General features: G+C 38.3%; 5 protein-coding genes and 1 long non-coding RNA gene across 7 annotated transcripts in view; 2 read left to right on the top strand and 4 right to left on the bottom strand.

Moving 5' to 3' along the window:
• LOC18047297 (vesicle transport v-SNARE 13) overlaps nt 1-824 on the bottom strand; it is a 4,331-nt gene extending 3,507 nt beyond the window's left edge. The window contains exons 1-2 of one of the 2 annotated variants that reach the window (XM_006440593.2): nt 747-824; nt 451-566 (exon numbers count right to left, since the gene is read on the bottom strand). In XM_006440593.2, the coding sequence (XP_006440656.2) occupies nt 451-544 (94 nt within the window). In that variant the 5' untranslated portion in view covers nt 545-566; nt 747-824. The remainder of the gene's footprint in view (nt 1-450; nt 567-746) is intronic. The other variant, XM_024188588.1, reaches the window with a different exon arrangement.
• A 142-nt stretch (nt 825-966) lies between these two features.
• Nucleotides 967-2,983, top strand: LOC18047295 (pentatricopeptide repeat-containing protein At5g61370, mitochondrial). Its single transcript, XM_006440590.2, has 2 exons — nt 967-2,693; nt 2,954-2,983. The coding sequence occupies exon 1, from the start codon at nt 1,204-1,206 to the stop codon at nt 2,683-2,685; it is 1,482 nt and encodes a 493-aa protein (XP_006440653.2). The 5' UTR covers nt 967-1,203; the 3' UTR covers nt 2,686-2,693; nt 2,954-2,983.
• Nucleotides 2,984-5,231: 2,248 nt separating this feature from the next.
• LOC18047294 (probable xyloglucan 6-xylosyltransferase 3) lies at nt 5,232-7,152 on the top strand. Its single transcript, XM_006440589.2, has one exon. The coding sequence runs from the start codon at nt 5,492-5,494 to the stop codon at nt 6,866-6,868; it is 1,377 nt and encodes a 458-aa protein (XP_006440652.1). The 5' UTR covers nt 5,232-5,491; the 3' UTR covers nt 6,869-7,152.
• A 767-nt stretch (nt 7,153-7,919) lies between these two features.
• Nucleotides 7,920-9,237, bottom strand: LOC18047293. Its single transcript, XM_006440588.2, has 2 exons — nt 8,419-9,237; nt 7,920-8,233 (listed from the first exon to the last, which is right to left on the bottom strand). The coding sequence occupies exons 1-2, from the start codon at nt 8,926-8,928 to the stop codon at nt 8,144-8,146; spliced, it is 600 nt and encodes a 199-aa protein (XP_006440651.1). The 5' UTR covers nt 8,929-9,237; the 3' UTR covers nt 7,920-8,143.
• A 1,288-nt stretch (nt 9,238-10,525) lies between these two features.
• Nucleotides 10,526-15,339, bottom strand: part of LOC18050061 (probable receptor-like protein kinase At5g61350) — a 10,497-nt gene continuing 5,683 nt past the window's right edge. Inside the window, exons 15-16 of the mRNA XM_006440583.2 lie at nt 14,961-15,029; nt 10,526-13,631 (exon numbers count right to left, since the gene is read on the bottom strand). Coding sequence (XP_006440646.2) covers nt 10,773-13,631; nt 14,961-15,029 — 2,928 coding nt within the window. The 3' untranslated portion in view covers nt 10,526-10,772. The remainder of the gene's footprint in view (nt 13,632-14,960; nt 15,030-15,339) is intronic.
• LOC18050062 lies at nt 14,457-15,249 on the bottom strand. Its single transcript, XR_002906580.1, has 3 exons — nt 15,109-15,249; nt 14,961-15,029; nt 14,457-14,709 (listed from the first exon to the last, which is right to left on the bottom strand). It is a non-coding gene; the product is annotated as an uncharacterized LOC18050062 (long non-coding RNA).

Genomic DNA, 15,339 nt, shown 5'->3' with positions numbered 1-15,339 from the left:
ATGGACCATACGACTGTTTTTTCTTAAACTTTTATGTGCATTTTAAAAAAAAAAAAAGGCACTTCAAGGGGGGAAAAAGGTGTAGAAAGGACTGCAGGACATTATATATCTTAGTTTTGGCAGGCCCTCATCTAACAATTATACCGCTCTCTATAACATATAAATCATCTGACCTGATCTGTAATTTACAATCACTCTTATGAGAATGTAAACCAATTAACAACAAGTACTATGATTACTTAGACCGTTCAATTAAAAAAGCAAATACAGCCGAAAGACACATGCGGATTTGATCACCAGAATCAAATCATGCAATACAAAATTATTAAATATGTAAACCAATTCTATTAAAGACTTTGATGCAACATTTTCATCAGTAACACACACACACACACACATGCAAAAACAGTTGATCTATATAAGATTGTTATTAATTATGTGATATTTCACCTCCATCAAGAGCACTTGCCGCTGTGCACTTCCGCGATAATCCAGCAGAGAGCTCGCAGTATTGGCGCTCGTATCCTTCAAACACCTGGCTCATCTTCGCCCGAATCCCTCACTAACTTTTGATAGCAATCAGAAAATAAAAAAAAATTTGAACCAAAAATTAAAACATTGAAATTGAATTTATAAGTGAAAAGCTTCAATGGACGATCACATTTGAATTACGGTTACAAATATATAAACAAAGATATATTATTATTTAATTAATTAGATAACGATAAAGAGAAATCGGAGGATACCGGGAAGTGATCGTGGAGACGATCGGTGAGAAGGAAATTAGGCACCGGAAGATCCAGGTGAAATATTCTGTCTTTTTGAGCATTGCTTTTGCATTTACAAATTTTGTCATTATTTATGAAAAATTGCCAAGGAAGTTGTCAATGTACAGTAATGCCCTTAACGGTACACTTTAATTACAAAAAAACCAGCCTTTGTTAATTCCTTTTTCTGTCACTTCCTCCTCTATGAGAATCTAACCGTTACCCGCGTAAAAACAGAAAAGAAAAGAAGATAATAATAATAATTAACTAACAAAAAAGAGCAAGTTGATTTTGCTGTCAAAAAATGTTGCGTGATATTACATCCACTTCGTATTGAATCATGCTGGTATTTTTATCGAACGGTTCGTAATCACATGCGAATTGTTTCAAGTCAAAGTCTCTGGTTTAGAAGTATTAGGCACCACTTGTTCGATGAATGTTCTCAAAGGAGATGCACTTCTTATTGAAGCCAAAATGGAGAAGCTTGCTGCTACAACGCGTAGATACCCAGAAATCCGAGCATCTTTTACTCTCTCTCTACTCCATGGTGCCGTCCAATCAAGTATCGCACGAGCTGAAGGAGCTTTGTAAGGTCGTTTCAAGTACAATTGGTGGTCTAGATGACTTAGAATTAAGTCTAAATCAATTTACAGGTTCTTTAAGTTCATCGCTTGTTACCCAAGTCATTGATTCTTGCAAACATGAAGCACCCACTAGAAGACTACTTCGGTTTTTCCTTTGGTCATGTAAGAATTTGAGTGCTAGTTTGGAAGACAAGGATTATAATCATGCAATTCGCGTCTTTGCAGAAAAGAAAGATCATATGGCGATGAATATATTGGTTTCTGACTTAAGGAAAGAGGGTCGCGTGATGGAGACTCAGAGTTTTGGTGTTTTAGTTGAGACATTGGTTAAACTAGGGAGAGAGGACGAAGCGTTGGGTATTTTCAAGAACTTGGAGAAGTTCAAGTGCGTGCAAGATAGTGTTACGGTTTCTGCCATTGTTAGTGCTCTTTGTGCCAAGGGGCATGCTAGGAGAGCAGAAGGGGTTGTTTATCATCATAAGGATAAGATATCCGGTGTGGAGCTTTGTATTTATAGGAGTCTTATTTATGGGTGGTCTATGCAGGAGAATGTTAAGGCAGCACGGAAGATTATCAAAGAGATGAAGTCAGCTGGGTTTATGCCGGATTTGTTTTGCTATAACACGTTTCTTAGGGGCCTGTGTGAGAGAAACCTTAAACGCAATCCGTCTGGTCTTGTTCCTGAAGCTTTGAACGTGATGATGGAAATGAGGTCCTATAGGATTGCCCCAACCTCGATTAGTTATAACATATTGCTTTCTTGTTTAGGGAGGACGAGAAGAGTGAAGGAATCTTGCCGAGTTCTTGAACAGATGAAAAAGTCAGGTTGTGCTCCAGATTGGGTTAGCTATTATCTTGTTGCAAGGGTGTTGTATCTGAGTGGGAGGTTTGGCAAAGGGAATAAGATAGTTGATGAGATGATTGAAGAGGGGCTTATACCAGATCGCAAGTTTTACTATGATTTGATTGGTATTCTTTGTGGGGTTGAGAGGGTGAACTTTGCACTTGAGCTTTTTGAACGGATGAAGAGAAGCTCATTGGGTGGTTATGGACCAGTTTATGATGTGCTCATACCCAAGGTATGTCAAGGGGGAGACTTTGTAAAGGGTCGTGAGCTATGGGATGAGGCCATGGTTATGGGTCTTACTCTAAGCTGCTCAAGCAATGTGCTGGATCCCTCTATTACTGAGGTGTTCCACCCAAGAAGGAAACCAACTGAAGGCTGCCTTGGCAGCACCACACCCAACATCGAAGCACAAGTTAAGAAGACTGTTATAGAAGTCGATAAGAAGAAGAAAAGCAAGAAAAAGAAGAATAAAAAGAATCCTGCTTAAGATAACAGGTAGCCTTTCCACATTGCATATAATTCTTTTCATCTTTTGTATCCAATGATAGCTCAGGTAATGTTGTTGCAAAACCATGCAACAGGGACTATTCTTTTGCACAATAATTCATAAAGTTAACCATATTTCTGCTGACAATGCTTCTCCTGAACTGCCTTCGTTTTCCTTGTTTGTTCATCTAGCTTATCTGTTTGCACCTTGATGGTATTCAAGGGCATCCTAAACCCATCTGATATGAATGTCTTGTGATCTTGTCTAGTTATTCACATAAAGCCTAGTTTGATTCTGCTGCCAACATTATTCAGCCGCTTGACAGTTCTAAGTTGCTGCTTGATGAAGTACCATCACTTAATTGACCAGCTCAACGAATTTTGGTGACTTAGGCAAATTGTTTCAATAAGATTTTTTTTTTAATTATTAATAAAAATTCATTTATTTAAAATCAATTTTCCTAACTTTATGAGATGCAAAATTATTGATCAAATTTTTATATTCTAATTTCGCTAGTATATTTTTCTTATTAAATAACATAGCTAATCCATTTAATTGATCTTAAATAAGTTTTTATCAATTTTAATTTTGAAAAATTTCTTTCTGTAGAAGCAACTGTTACTGGTATCATTAATAATATTTCTATAAACAACATTTGCATTTGGAAAAGAATCAAATTTTTTCAAATAATTAAGTACATCAAGTGGGGTATTCTTTTTCACTTTGAAAAATTTCTTTTAAAATTCTTAACTTTGAAAACAAATTTAAACCATTTATATCAGAAAGTGTATCATGTTTTAAAGCATTTTCAAGATTAATGCAATAAGTTTTTAAACCATCATCACTTAACAATTGTAATGGATAATACTAAGTTAACAATTATTTAGTTTTTATAGAGTTTTAAATGAAGTAATGTTAATTAGAGATTTTATAGGAATAAATAGGATAAAAAAATGTTAATCCTAACGTCAACAAGAGATTTTGTAGGGATTTAATTATTTATTTATGGAAAAATTATTATAAAATAATAATAATATATAAATTAAAAACTTAATAGTTATAATTTTGAAAAAAAATTTGGGATCTTTTTTACATTGTGGGGCCCTAGGAAAAGAGCCGCTACTGGTTGCTATCAATACAAAAGTTGACCCAAATATGCTGGAAGAAGAAACATAAAATTAAATTAAAAAAAAGGGGCGGGAGGCAGTTAGAAACTTAGAATTAGGTGACCGAAAATGAACAAAATGTGCTTTCCACAAATTCAGCCACACGGCACGTAAAGAGTATTTCAGCAGCGTGTAGGGTCATTTTTCATTTTCACCTACAAGTGAGAAAAAAACCAGACGAATTAGCCCCAACATAAATTTCAGGAAAAGAGGACCCAAGACTGAGTGCGGACATTCACATATTATTCTCCTGGATGAGAAATTACGGACAGATTGCATCTGCCATTGTTGGTTGGCTGCTGCTCAGACATACCCCATTCCACTCTTATCCAAATTCGCCTCCATTAAATTCAAAGTCATCATACGCATTGTGTATTGGTGACGGTAGCGTCGGCACAACTTAAGACCTATTGCTGTAGATGTGTGAATTAAATTTAATTTCCTTTAGGATTAAAAATATTGACTTCTTAATTTACTTTGTACGTGCAAATTGCAAATTTTTAATTAGTTTAGTTTGGTCCTTGTCTGTCTAATGCTTGAATATGGCGCCCCCCACTCTCCCTCCTAATACGCGGAATCTTTAGCAGCAGACACGGTTCAAAACAAGTAACAAAATATTAGTAGCATGTTAAAGTATGGTGTTAATTTCTGGTGTAACTAATTTAATAAGAAAAGAGTACGGATCTAAAAAGAGCTGGCACGCGGCTGGCTGGCTGTTGTTTGTTAAAAACTGAACATGGCTAATTCCAAGTTGTGATCCATTGGGCCACATCCCACATCTCAACCCACGTTTAACTGACTTCCATGTCCGTAAATCGAAAGCTATTAGAAACTTTGCAGAAATTGCCCAACAATTTGATTGATTTACAAAAATGCTCTCATCTTTTCTTACTTTCAATTCATAGCTAGAAAAAAAGAGCACTTTGAAGGAGATAAAAGTCATAAAGATAACAACCAAGTACAGTGGCAAGCATCTATCAACATCTCTGGCGATGGAATTCTCTATCGGCACTTTTGCATACTTTAGGCGTAGGACCTCCCAGCCTCGCGATTGTTAAAAGGCGAATAAAAATGATAAAATTTAATCATCGGATGAAATATAAGAATACTTAAAGTAAATATGAATATAATATTGAAATTATTTTCAATCATCCAAAATACATTAACCGGCATCAATTCGGATGTTATTTTTAGAAACGTAGACCAATTAATTAACCAAATAAGATCGTAAAATCAATAATTACATTAGTATATTTCCTCCTGAGGCAGAAAATCCGGAACCAATATTATTTTATTGGATAGTAAAATAAAAAAGAAAAAGAAAAATAAAACGTCAAAGTCGGTGTTTGGAAACAAGTAATCTCCACTCTCCAAGTGACAACTGACAAACACGGCCTTGCCTGAAGCGAACGCATTTGGAATTCTTACAAGCACTCCCTTTCTAAAACTCTAATAAAATCGTGTAACAGAACAAAACAGAACAGACAATTTTTCAGACCCCAAAACTCAGATCCCCCATTGTTCGAAAAACCACGTATAACTTAAAAGAGTCACTCCATGAACTCCGGATAACGGAAAGAAAGAAAAAGAAACTAAAAACTAAATTATAATTAATTATATATATCTCTCTGAGATTGCACATGGGGCAAGACAATTTCACGCCTCTGAAGAGATCCTCAACGGGCGCTGCAGCAGGCGGCGTTCTTCCCACCACCAACGCAGCCTCCGCCGCCAACGGCAGGACCGGACGTGGAGCCATGCCGCGTGGCAGGCAGATCCAGAAGACCTTCAACAACATCAAGATCACCATCCTCTGTGGCTTCGTTACCATTCTCGTCCTACGTGGCACCATCGGTGTCAACTTCAGCAGCCCCGACGAAGAAACCATCAACCAGCAGCTCATCGAGGAGGCCAACCGTGTCCTCGCCGAGATCCGCTCCGACGTCGACCCGGACGATCCGGATGAACCCTCCGACTCGGAGACCAACCCCAATGCCACTTACTCTCTGGGTCCCAAAATATCCTCCTGGGACCTGGATCGTAAGGCTTGGCTGAGTCATAACGCTGAGTTTCCGAGCCATGTTGACGGTAAGCCTAAGATTTTGCTCGTTACCGGCTCCACTCCTAAGCCTTGTGATAATCCAATTGGCGATCATTACTTGCTGAAATCTGTTAAGAATAAGATTGACTATTGTAGGCTTCATGGGATTGAGATTATTTATAATATGGCTCATTTAGATAAGGAGTTATCTGGGTACTGGGCGAAATTGCCTTTGCTAAGGAAATTGATGTTGTCTCATCCTGAGATTGAATGGATTTGGTGGATGGATAGTGATGCTATGTTTACCGATATGGTGTTTGAGCTTCCTATGGACAAGTATAAGGATTATAATTTGGTGGTTCATGGGTACCACGATTTGATGTTTATTCAGAAGTCATGGATTGCTTTGAATACGGGGAGTTTCTTGTTTAGGAATTGTCAGTGGTCGTTGGATTTACTTGATGCTTGGGCGCCATATGGACCGAAAGGGGTGATAAGAGACGAGGCTGGGAAGATTATGACGGCTTATTTGAAAGGGAGACCGGCTTTTGAGGCTGATGATCAGTCGGCTCTGATTTATTTGTTGTTGACACAGAAGGATAAGTGGATTGATAAAGTGTTTATTGAGAGTGAGTTCTATTTGCACGGGTATTGGGTTGGGTTGGTTGATAGGTATGAGGAGATGATGGAGAAGTATCATCCGGGGTTAGGTGATGAAAGGTGGCCATTTGTGACTCATTTTGTTGGTTGCAAGCCTTGCGGGAGTTATGGGGATTATCCAGTTGAGAGATGCTTGAAGAGCATGGAGAGGGCATTCAATTTTGCTGATAATCAAGTTATTAAGCTGTATGGATTTGGTCATAGGGGCTTGTTGAGTCCCAAGATTAAGAGGATTAGGAACGACACGACCGCTCCTTTGGAGTTCGTGGATCAATTTCGTCATTCAGTTACTGATAAGAGTGGATCACAGAACTAGGAAGTGAAACTTAAACATCAAATTCAATGTGCCATAATGTGTAGGTAATGAAATTCCTTTACAAATCAGATTCAAATCTGTTAACACTTTTCTCCTTCTGATTAAGTTTTGCTTGCAATATGTCTCAGTGCTCCTTTGAGAACAAATGAGTACAATTCTTTGTAAACTTTAGTTTGTCATTCTGATGTTTTTTGCTAATTTATTAAGGAAATTTACATAGACTTTGCAGCATAGTTTTCCTTTCTATTTTGTCATGTCTTTATTTCTTTCTCCGGAAATTGTCATTGATTATGAGCAATTCTTATGTTCAAGTTTCGGGATTTGTAATGATTTGACAAGTAGATAATAAGTTCCAGGACCAATGGGAGGTAAAGACAGTTTGAAAATCCAATTGTCTTGCTGTGAAATAGACTAATAAACCTTTTGGTTGCAATTATAGCTTTTTTTAAGATTTGCTGTGTCTTTTCTAGTGGGTTGTTTAGCAAGTAGTGTTATGGTCTGTTATTTTTCTGAAGTTTCATGCTTAGTTTTCCCAATTCTTGCCTTCTTGGAGTGATTGCCATTTCAAGTTTAGATTTCCCATTTCTTGGAGTGTGGTGTTTTCGGTTGTATTACTATCTGCATTGGTAGATACTTGAAAAACCAGAATTTGAAAGCTGAGAAGTATTTATTTCAATTTTGTCAGCTTCCATTTTTCGACATAAATGAATTTATATGAAGTTACCTGACCCACAATCTGAAGCAGTTGGTGAATGTGTGGGAGGATTTTACCTAGATGCTTGTATTCTGTTAGATCCTTGTATTCTGTTAGAAATATCAAGCCCCTAGAATCCGAAAAGAAGCTGTAAAAATGTTTGATGTGGCCAAGGCACTCCTGATACCTTTTGCTAGTTTACAGTTGTTAGATTTGAAACCCAGTTTTGTGTACGCTTCAATAATTATGCAAATGAATTTGCTTCTGTGGAAACAATTTATAAACTTGAGACAGAGAGCTTTTGATGAACCATCTATATTCAGAAATTGGTCATATTCATGTGGTGGATTTCCAATGTACCGGCAGAAACTTGGGGTGATCATAACTTTCATATGGCCCAAAAGTGATACCGTAAATCTATAATGTCAGTTGCTTCCTTGCGGGGTAGAGTTTGAACTTAATAATAAAGCATGTACAAGCTTCTGCGCAAAAGCATGCAAAATAACAGGAGCAAGAGCTTTGCACTAATGAAGAACATGTACCAAAGAATAGCTAATCTAGTCTAGTGCTTCTCTGCCTAACTAATTTGCCAGTTTTGAAGCCAGAACTTTGTGACGAGCCACAAGCACTTCATTCATTTGAGCAATTTGATGCAAGAGTTTACTGATTTTCTGCCAAAAAAATAAAAAAAAAATCAAATTATGTTATGAACAATTAACTGAAAATGTGGCTACCTTGGTGCAATTATATATGTTCATAATTCTGAACATTGGCATTTCCCCAAACATCTTTTAAGCTAAAGACAAGAGCGGGCATTTCATCAAACACTTAACTTGACATAAAAATAGAAACAAACCTCATCTTTCTCTTTGATAATCAGCTTCAAATGCTCCACACTCTCTCTCGCCCTCCGTCCCCGCTTAATCCGCCGACACAACCACCACCACAACACCAACACCGCCACTCCTGCCACCGGCCCAAAAGAATCAAATACCCTTCTACTTTCCCCATCATTACAAAACCAAGAATAAGCACTCATAATCTTGGCACGCAAAATCTCAAGCCCGAAATCCAACCAGCCAATAACCAACTTCACTTCTTTAGAACTCTCCGCACTGAAATCGGACGGCGGTAACGACAGCGACGACGACGATGTGGTAGATGGGTCTTGTTGCTTTCGTTGATCTCGAGTTGGGTGGGATGGAATCTGAAGGTTTTCATGATTGACGGGAGGGAAAACTGAGACGTCGTCGTTTTTGGGGGATTCTAATGAGCCTCTGATCGTTATCAGTGACAATTGTTTTGGGTGAGTTATGGAGTGGATTTGTTCCAGTAAGCTTCCGACGATCTCATCGTCTTGTAGCATTTTTTTTTTTTAATTTTTATTTTATGTTTTGCTTTTCACGGTGTAGTTGAAAGAGAGAAGCGAGAGGCTCGCGTAAAGTGCCAGCCACGGGGTGTTGTTGGGTTAAGAGGTTCAAAGTGTTCTATGAAAACCGTTTTTTTGGTGGAAGCAAAAGTAGTTTTAATTATAAATAACTGCGCAGCGAGCAGGGGGTCAGCGGGAGAAAAACAAGCAAAGCAAATATGGGTTGCTTTGTTTGAACTCGATCCGATGCAAACCAATCACATCATACACTTAGCTACGGCTCCCAAATTGCCCTCTTTTAGTTTTCCACCGGCAAAATTCCAATTTAGGGAAGGAAAAAAGAAAAGAAAAAGAGAGAAACATTATCATTCATCTGCTAAAAATTTTCTCAATCTTTATAAATATTTTAAAATTTAAATTTATTCAACAGTCTATCCATTATTTATCAATTGATTGATATTAATGGAGTGTTGGAAATTAATGATGTGTTTACTTGCTCTTTTTTTTTTTGATAAGATGTGTTTACTTACCTAAACGATGATAGAATGAGAATTAAAGTAGTAGACCTCACTTAAAATTAAAAATGATTATTAAAGTTTCCATTTTCATGCAGATGTGGGAATGAAAATCCTATTTCCTACGGTAATCATATTATCCCTATTTAAATTTTAAAATTCTTATTTTATACCTTTTTATAATAATAATAATAATAATAATAATAATAATAATAATAATAATCAATTAATGTCAGTTTAGTAATTCATAACAATTCATTCCAATTGCAAAATGAAGTAAACACATTAATGACAAAATAGTTCATCCCAATTCCGATCCCGATTCCCACAATTAAAGTAAACAATTTATTATTATTCTCATTTTCCATTTCGATTTCAGCCCATTTTGATTCTAACCCATTCAGATTATTAATTAGTAAACACATCTTAACTGTTGACTCATTTCTTCAAAGTGTCTTTAATGAGTGGATAATTTAATTATAATTAGATGGCATATAATTAATATATATTTACTGAATAAAAGATAAGTTGGATTATCACTGTAATAAAAGAATAATTAAATAGCATATAATAATATATCTTTAGTAAATAAAAGATAAGTTAAATTAATAGTGTCATAAACGTTTAATTCTAAATTTAAATTTGACACGATTAACAAACACACAAAAATTGAACACAAATAATCATATGATATATCTCAAGTCAATTTGAGCCCACAATCTTTACATAAGATTAACGAGCCATATCACGAAGGAAAATTGCAAATTTTCTCCGCTATATACTATTACATCACGGTTTTTTGTCACCAAGATTCTGACGAGTCAGGTTAGTCCTTAATATTTAGTATTTTGTTGTTGTATAAATCAAGCCTCGGCAATAAACAGATCTCTTATTATTGTTATTTTCATTTCTGAAGCAATTAGTCGTGCAAAATTTTTCATAAGCCGCAAGGGGAAAGAAAAAAAGTTACGAAAAGCTATAAAACACAACTGGGGATTAGAAGTTACCTCCTGGATTTATAAACAATATGATAATAATACACAGATGAAGTGATAAATCAAAAAAGGCAAAAAAAAAAAAAGTAACCACATCACGACTAATTTATCATCCTGTCAAAACTCCATAAACATGTGGAGCTTCAACCGAGAAGGCTTTCTAGATCAGATCAAAACAAGATGTTGTGATCATCGGCCCTGGAGCTTCAAAAGAAAATCTCCAAGCACAAGTACTGAAAGGCCAAATGCATTTGATCTTTCCTCTTGTGAAGATCTCTTGCAAACTGAAATGGGAAATTTCAGTTTCTAGTAAGTTCTTTTACCAGTGGCTTCACCTTCCCCGAACTTTACCAACAGGAGAAAATAATGAAGAACCGGCTGCTATTTCGGAATTATCACTAACAGCGACAGCTAGGTCCTCTCTTGACAAATTTTCACACGGTTTATCCAAAGCAATAAGATTTGCACTCTTATCTTCTGGATGATCGATTTGCGTAGATGCCTCTTGTAGCTGCATTGCATATTCTAAATTCCACAACACATCTCCCATTCCAGGCCTATCAACTCCATATTCCGCTAAGCATTTCTCCGCGGCTTCCACATACTTCCGCAGAGACTCTTTGCAAATTGTCTCAGCAATAACGGGATCAATTATCTTCTCAAGTATGCCCTTTCTGTGACATTGCAATGCCCACTCGGCTAAACTAACTTGTTCCCTTGGCAGCTTCGGGTTTATGACAGGCCTTGCGCATAAGACTTCAAATAACACAACCCCAAAAGAGTAAACATCGGATTTCTCTGTAAGCTGTTGCCTTCTGAAGTATTCAGGATCAAGGTATCCAAAGCTGCCCTTCACAGCCGTGCTAACGTACCCTCGGTCCATCGGTGCAGCCTTGGATAAGCCAAAATCAGCAACTTTCGCAACCAAATTTTCATCAAGAAGGATATTTGTAGTCTTCACATCACGATGAATGATCCCCTGCGCCGCCCCGGTGTGGAGATAATGCAGTCCGCGAGCTGAGCCAATGCAAATTTCAAGCCTTTGTTTCCAAGACAGAGGAGGTTGATTCGTGCCATAGAGGTGATCACGAAATGGCCCGTTTGCCATGTACTCGTAAACAAGAATCATCTCCGATTGTTCATCACAGAAGCCAATAAGTGACACGAGGTGACGATGCCTGAGCTTGGAGAGCATTTGTATCTCCGTTTGAAACTCATTTATCCCTTGTTCCGATCCTGGATTGCCTCGCTTTATAGCAACTTTGTTTCCATCTTCCAGCACCCCAATGTAAACTTTTCCGAACCCACCAACGCCAATCACAGCATTCTCATCGAAATTTTGAGTTGCATTCTGAAGTTCCGTGAAGGTAAAGAATCGGCCAAGGCCCTGATTAGAGAATAAACCAGAGTAACCACTCTTGCTCTTGCGAGAGCCAAATAGGCTTGACCTTCGAGAGCTGCTCTTACTTGACAAGAAACTCGTTTTGGTGCTGTGTAGAGGGAGCAACCACGATGAGAAACTCTTCCGTTTGTCCCAATCATGAGGTCTCCTTTGCCACCGAACGAAAACAATTCCAAGAAACACAATTGCTGTCACCCCCATTAGCAGCCCAACTCCCGCAACAATTTTCATTTTAGTCCCCGCGTCTCCCTTATATGTCCCATCAACAGCAAACAAACCATCAAAGCTCCCCGCTTCGTTGCTCAGCTTTATGACCTCCAATCCGTTAAGAATTGCATTGGGCAAGCTCGATTGAGCATTGGAAGCGGGCCCAACCTGAACAGTAATGGAATCATTCTTGACGGCCGTCGCATTCAACACAAAGTCCTTATAATAAGCTGTGGAGAGAGCATTGGTGAGGCTTGAAAGATCGAGGGATGAAGCAGCCATGAACTCGTTTATATACACATTGAAGAGCAAATCATTAAGGCTCTTGCTCACGATGTCACAAAAATGAAATCTGATCAAATAAGAGAAACTCGGATCAACACTCATCTTCCAAGTGAGATTGAAATTGGGCTGCATCACCTGAGCTTCCTTCATCTTTTGAGCGCTCGCGTAAACCCAATTGGGAGCAATATAGGGAGTGGCCCCACCATCAGGATAATGGACATTTTTCGGCTCAACAGATACAGCTTCGGACCCTTCCGGGAAAGCATTATAGGCCTCATCGGACAGCCATGTTCTCGACAATGTATCATTTTTCGGAGTCACCAATGGCCCTCCTACATTCAACCTGTATGATACTTCAAAAGCGAAGTTAGACAGGCCGGTAAACGTGTCACGCGGAGCAACTGTAGATGCTGCATCGGATATGATTGAACCAGGAGCTGAAACAACTTCGATGGCGTTGATGAATGCGTGAGAATCTTTATGAGGCTTGAAAATAATGGAGAGTCTCCCCGTTATGTTAATGAGATACTCTTTGAAAACCAATGACGTGGTGTTCCCGATGGAAAAGTCATGCAAGAGCACAAACTTATCGGTCTGGACGGTGAAAACGGCGTCGGTTAGTTTGATTGAAGAGTGAGGCACCGGGTAAAAATGGAGACGGACCCAATGGGGTCCCGGTTGAGAAATGAAGAACCTGTATCTCGACTCACCGGTAAAAATTCTAGCCGACCGATATAAAGGATAAGCTGAGGGACAAGGGGAAGACTTAGCCTTTACAGGAATCGAATCAACGGAAGTTTCTATATCTTCCTTGGTGGACAAGTAACTCGACGACTCGTGGTCGGATTTAAAAGTCCGGCCATCGTCGAGGCTGGTTTGTTCAGATGAACCGGAACCACAATCGATAAGGTAATTATCGCGGGGCGAGTATGTTGACGGAGAGGAGGAGGGAGAAGAGGAAGGAGGAGACTCTGCGCGGACGCAGACTGCGAAGGTGGTAAAGGAAAGGAGAAAGGAAAGGAAAAGAAAGGAGGAGAAACCAGAAGGCCGTGAAAAAGGGCTAGAATTGTTGTTGTCTCCTCCCAATAACATTTTTTTTTCCTTCTGTTTTTTGGGTATTTTGTGATCAAGAAAATTTGTGGGGAGCGGGGGAGACGTTACTAACTTTGGTGTGAGGGTGAACAAGTGGGCATAGTGAATTGAGGGGCAAGAAAGAAAGCTGAGAAAAGATTGAAAGATTTTGGAGGTGTTTAAGAGGGAGTAACTGAACGAGGGTTTCGGCGGAATTCGCATGAACTAAAATGGTTTAAAGGGATCAAGAAGAAGAAGAAGAAAGAATAGAAGATAGTTGGGTGCAAGTAAGAAAGGACGTGAGGACATGTTACGTCCGTAGTAGCGGGAATCTTTTTAATTTTTGTTATTATTATAAAAGAAATGCAAAAATAAAATTTGGATTTGGAGAAGATTTTGAAACTAAAAGCGAGTTGTGCGTTGGACCCCAAAAGCTTTTTAATCTTATACGCGTTTGTGTTTTATCGTAACTACCAAACTATCTTCGAAGCTCCAAGCGTGTCTGTCTATCTACTGCTTTGCCAATCCTTCCTTAATCAGTTCCAATTTAGTAGGGAACAAATAAGGTATAAAGCCCAAATAAAATCGCTCTATTTTTATGTTGCAATATATCATAGAACAAATCTTCATACATATAGTCTACCTCTGGTGCGGATGTCGATATAGATACTGCATATAAAAGAATAATAACGCTATTGTCTTTGTGTGCGCTTATAAAATTACAATACAAAGACGAAAGTGTTTTATGTGATATCACGTGTATAAAAAACTATCCATAGAAATTTTAGTGTACGAATTTATGTTCTCAGTTCACAATCCATAATTTCTGAAGTAGTTTGTGGCATTGCCGATTACTGTGAGCGTGGACACGGCAGCACGGCTTCCGTACCTGAGGAGGTACAACAAGAAAATCTAGCGGTATACATCAGTTATACCCAAAGTGAACTTTCAATGTTTCTTCCACCCTGGTAGTGACCGACGTTACATGGTGTCCACAACAAGATGGGTTGATTCACATTCATTTCTTTCAGATTCCATATTACTGGATAGTTTCAGAAAATTCACTTTGGCTTTTGTTATTACTGATGAATATTGGGTATAACTGTTTGTTACAACAAAAAATATGGATCCACAAACTTCATCACGTGGACCAAAGAATATTGAACTGTTTTGTATAAATAATTTATATTTCTTTCTTTTGTTTCTGGAAAAAAGAATACAAACAACAATTACACAGCTCTTGTCATTGCAATCTGCAGCCTTGTTCTTCTGCTCTCAGAAATATCAGCCCTCGTCTTATCCTCTGCAAAAGATGCTGACGGAATAATTAGTTCAAAAATAATAAATGAAGATGAAACTTGATGAAATCAAGCAATGACTAAATATTACTGATCAGTCTATGATGTGTCCAAACAGTTCAGCAGCAAGAATATCACTAGAAACTTGGGTAGTAGATTCAGTCACCGAGAGCTACAGACACAATCATGGAGACGCTGCCCCTTCCTACTATTACGATGCTTTCTTGGGTTGCAAGGGGGTTAAATTGGTTCATACCTCTCTTGTATCTCTTATGCGGAGGAGTTCTAATCTTTCTGAAGGCCTTCGGTCAGATAAGGTAGCAAGCTGCAGCCAAGACATGCTAACACTCAGGAATAAGTCAGAACTAAATTGTACAATAACATAAGCAGGTTTTGAAGCATACCCAGAAACTGAAGCGTTCAGGATCTTGTGATGGGGGCATCATCACTTCCACATTAAGGAGTTTCTCGAGTCTTCGTCGGTCTGTATACAAAATTCACCACCGTCTTTCATGAGAATGCAAAATGAATATACATGAAACCCCGCGCGGGGCGGGGGGGGGGGGCTTTTTGTTTGGGTGTGTGGGGAAATATTTGAGTCTGTGTATAGGCAATTCAAGTGGAGAGAAATGTGT

Source organism: Citrus clementina, unplaced genomic scaffold (assembly GCF_000493195.1).
Source record: "Citrus clementina cultivar Clemenules unplaced genomic scaffold, Citrus_clementina_v1.0 scaffold_3, whole genome shotgun sequence".
Lineage (NCBI taxonomy): Eukaryota > Viridiplantae > Streptophyta > Magnoliopsida > Sapindales > Rutaceae > Citrus > Citrus x clementina.
Note: the sequence above shows the minus strand (reverse complement) of the source record. Positions and strands in the feature narration are given on the sequence as shown.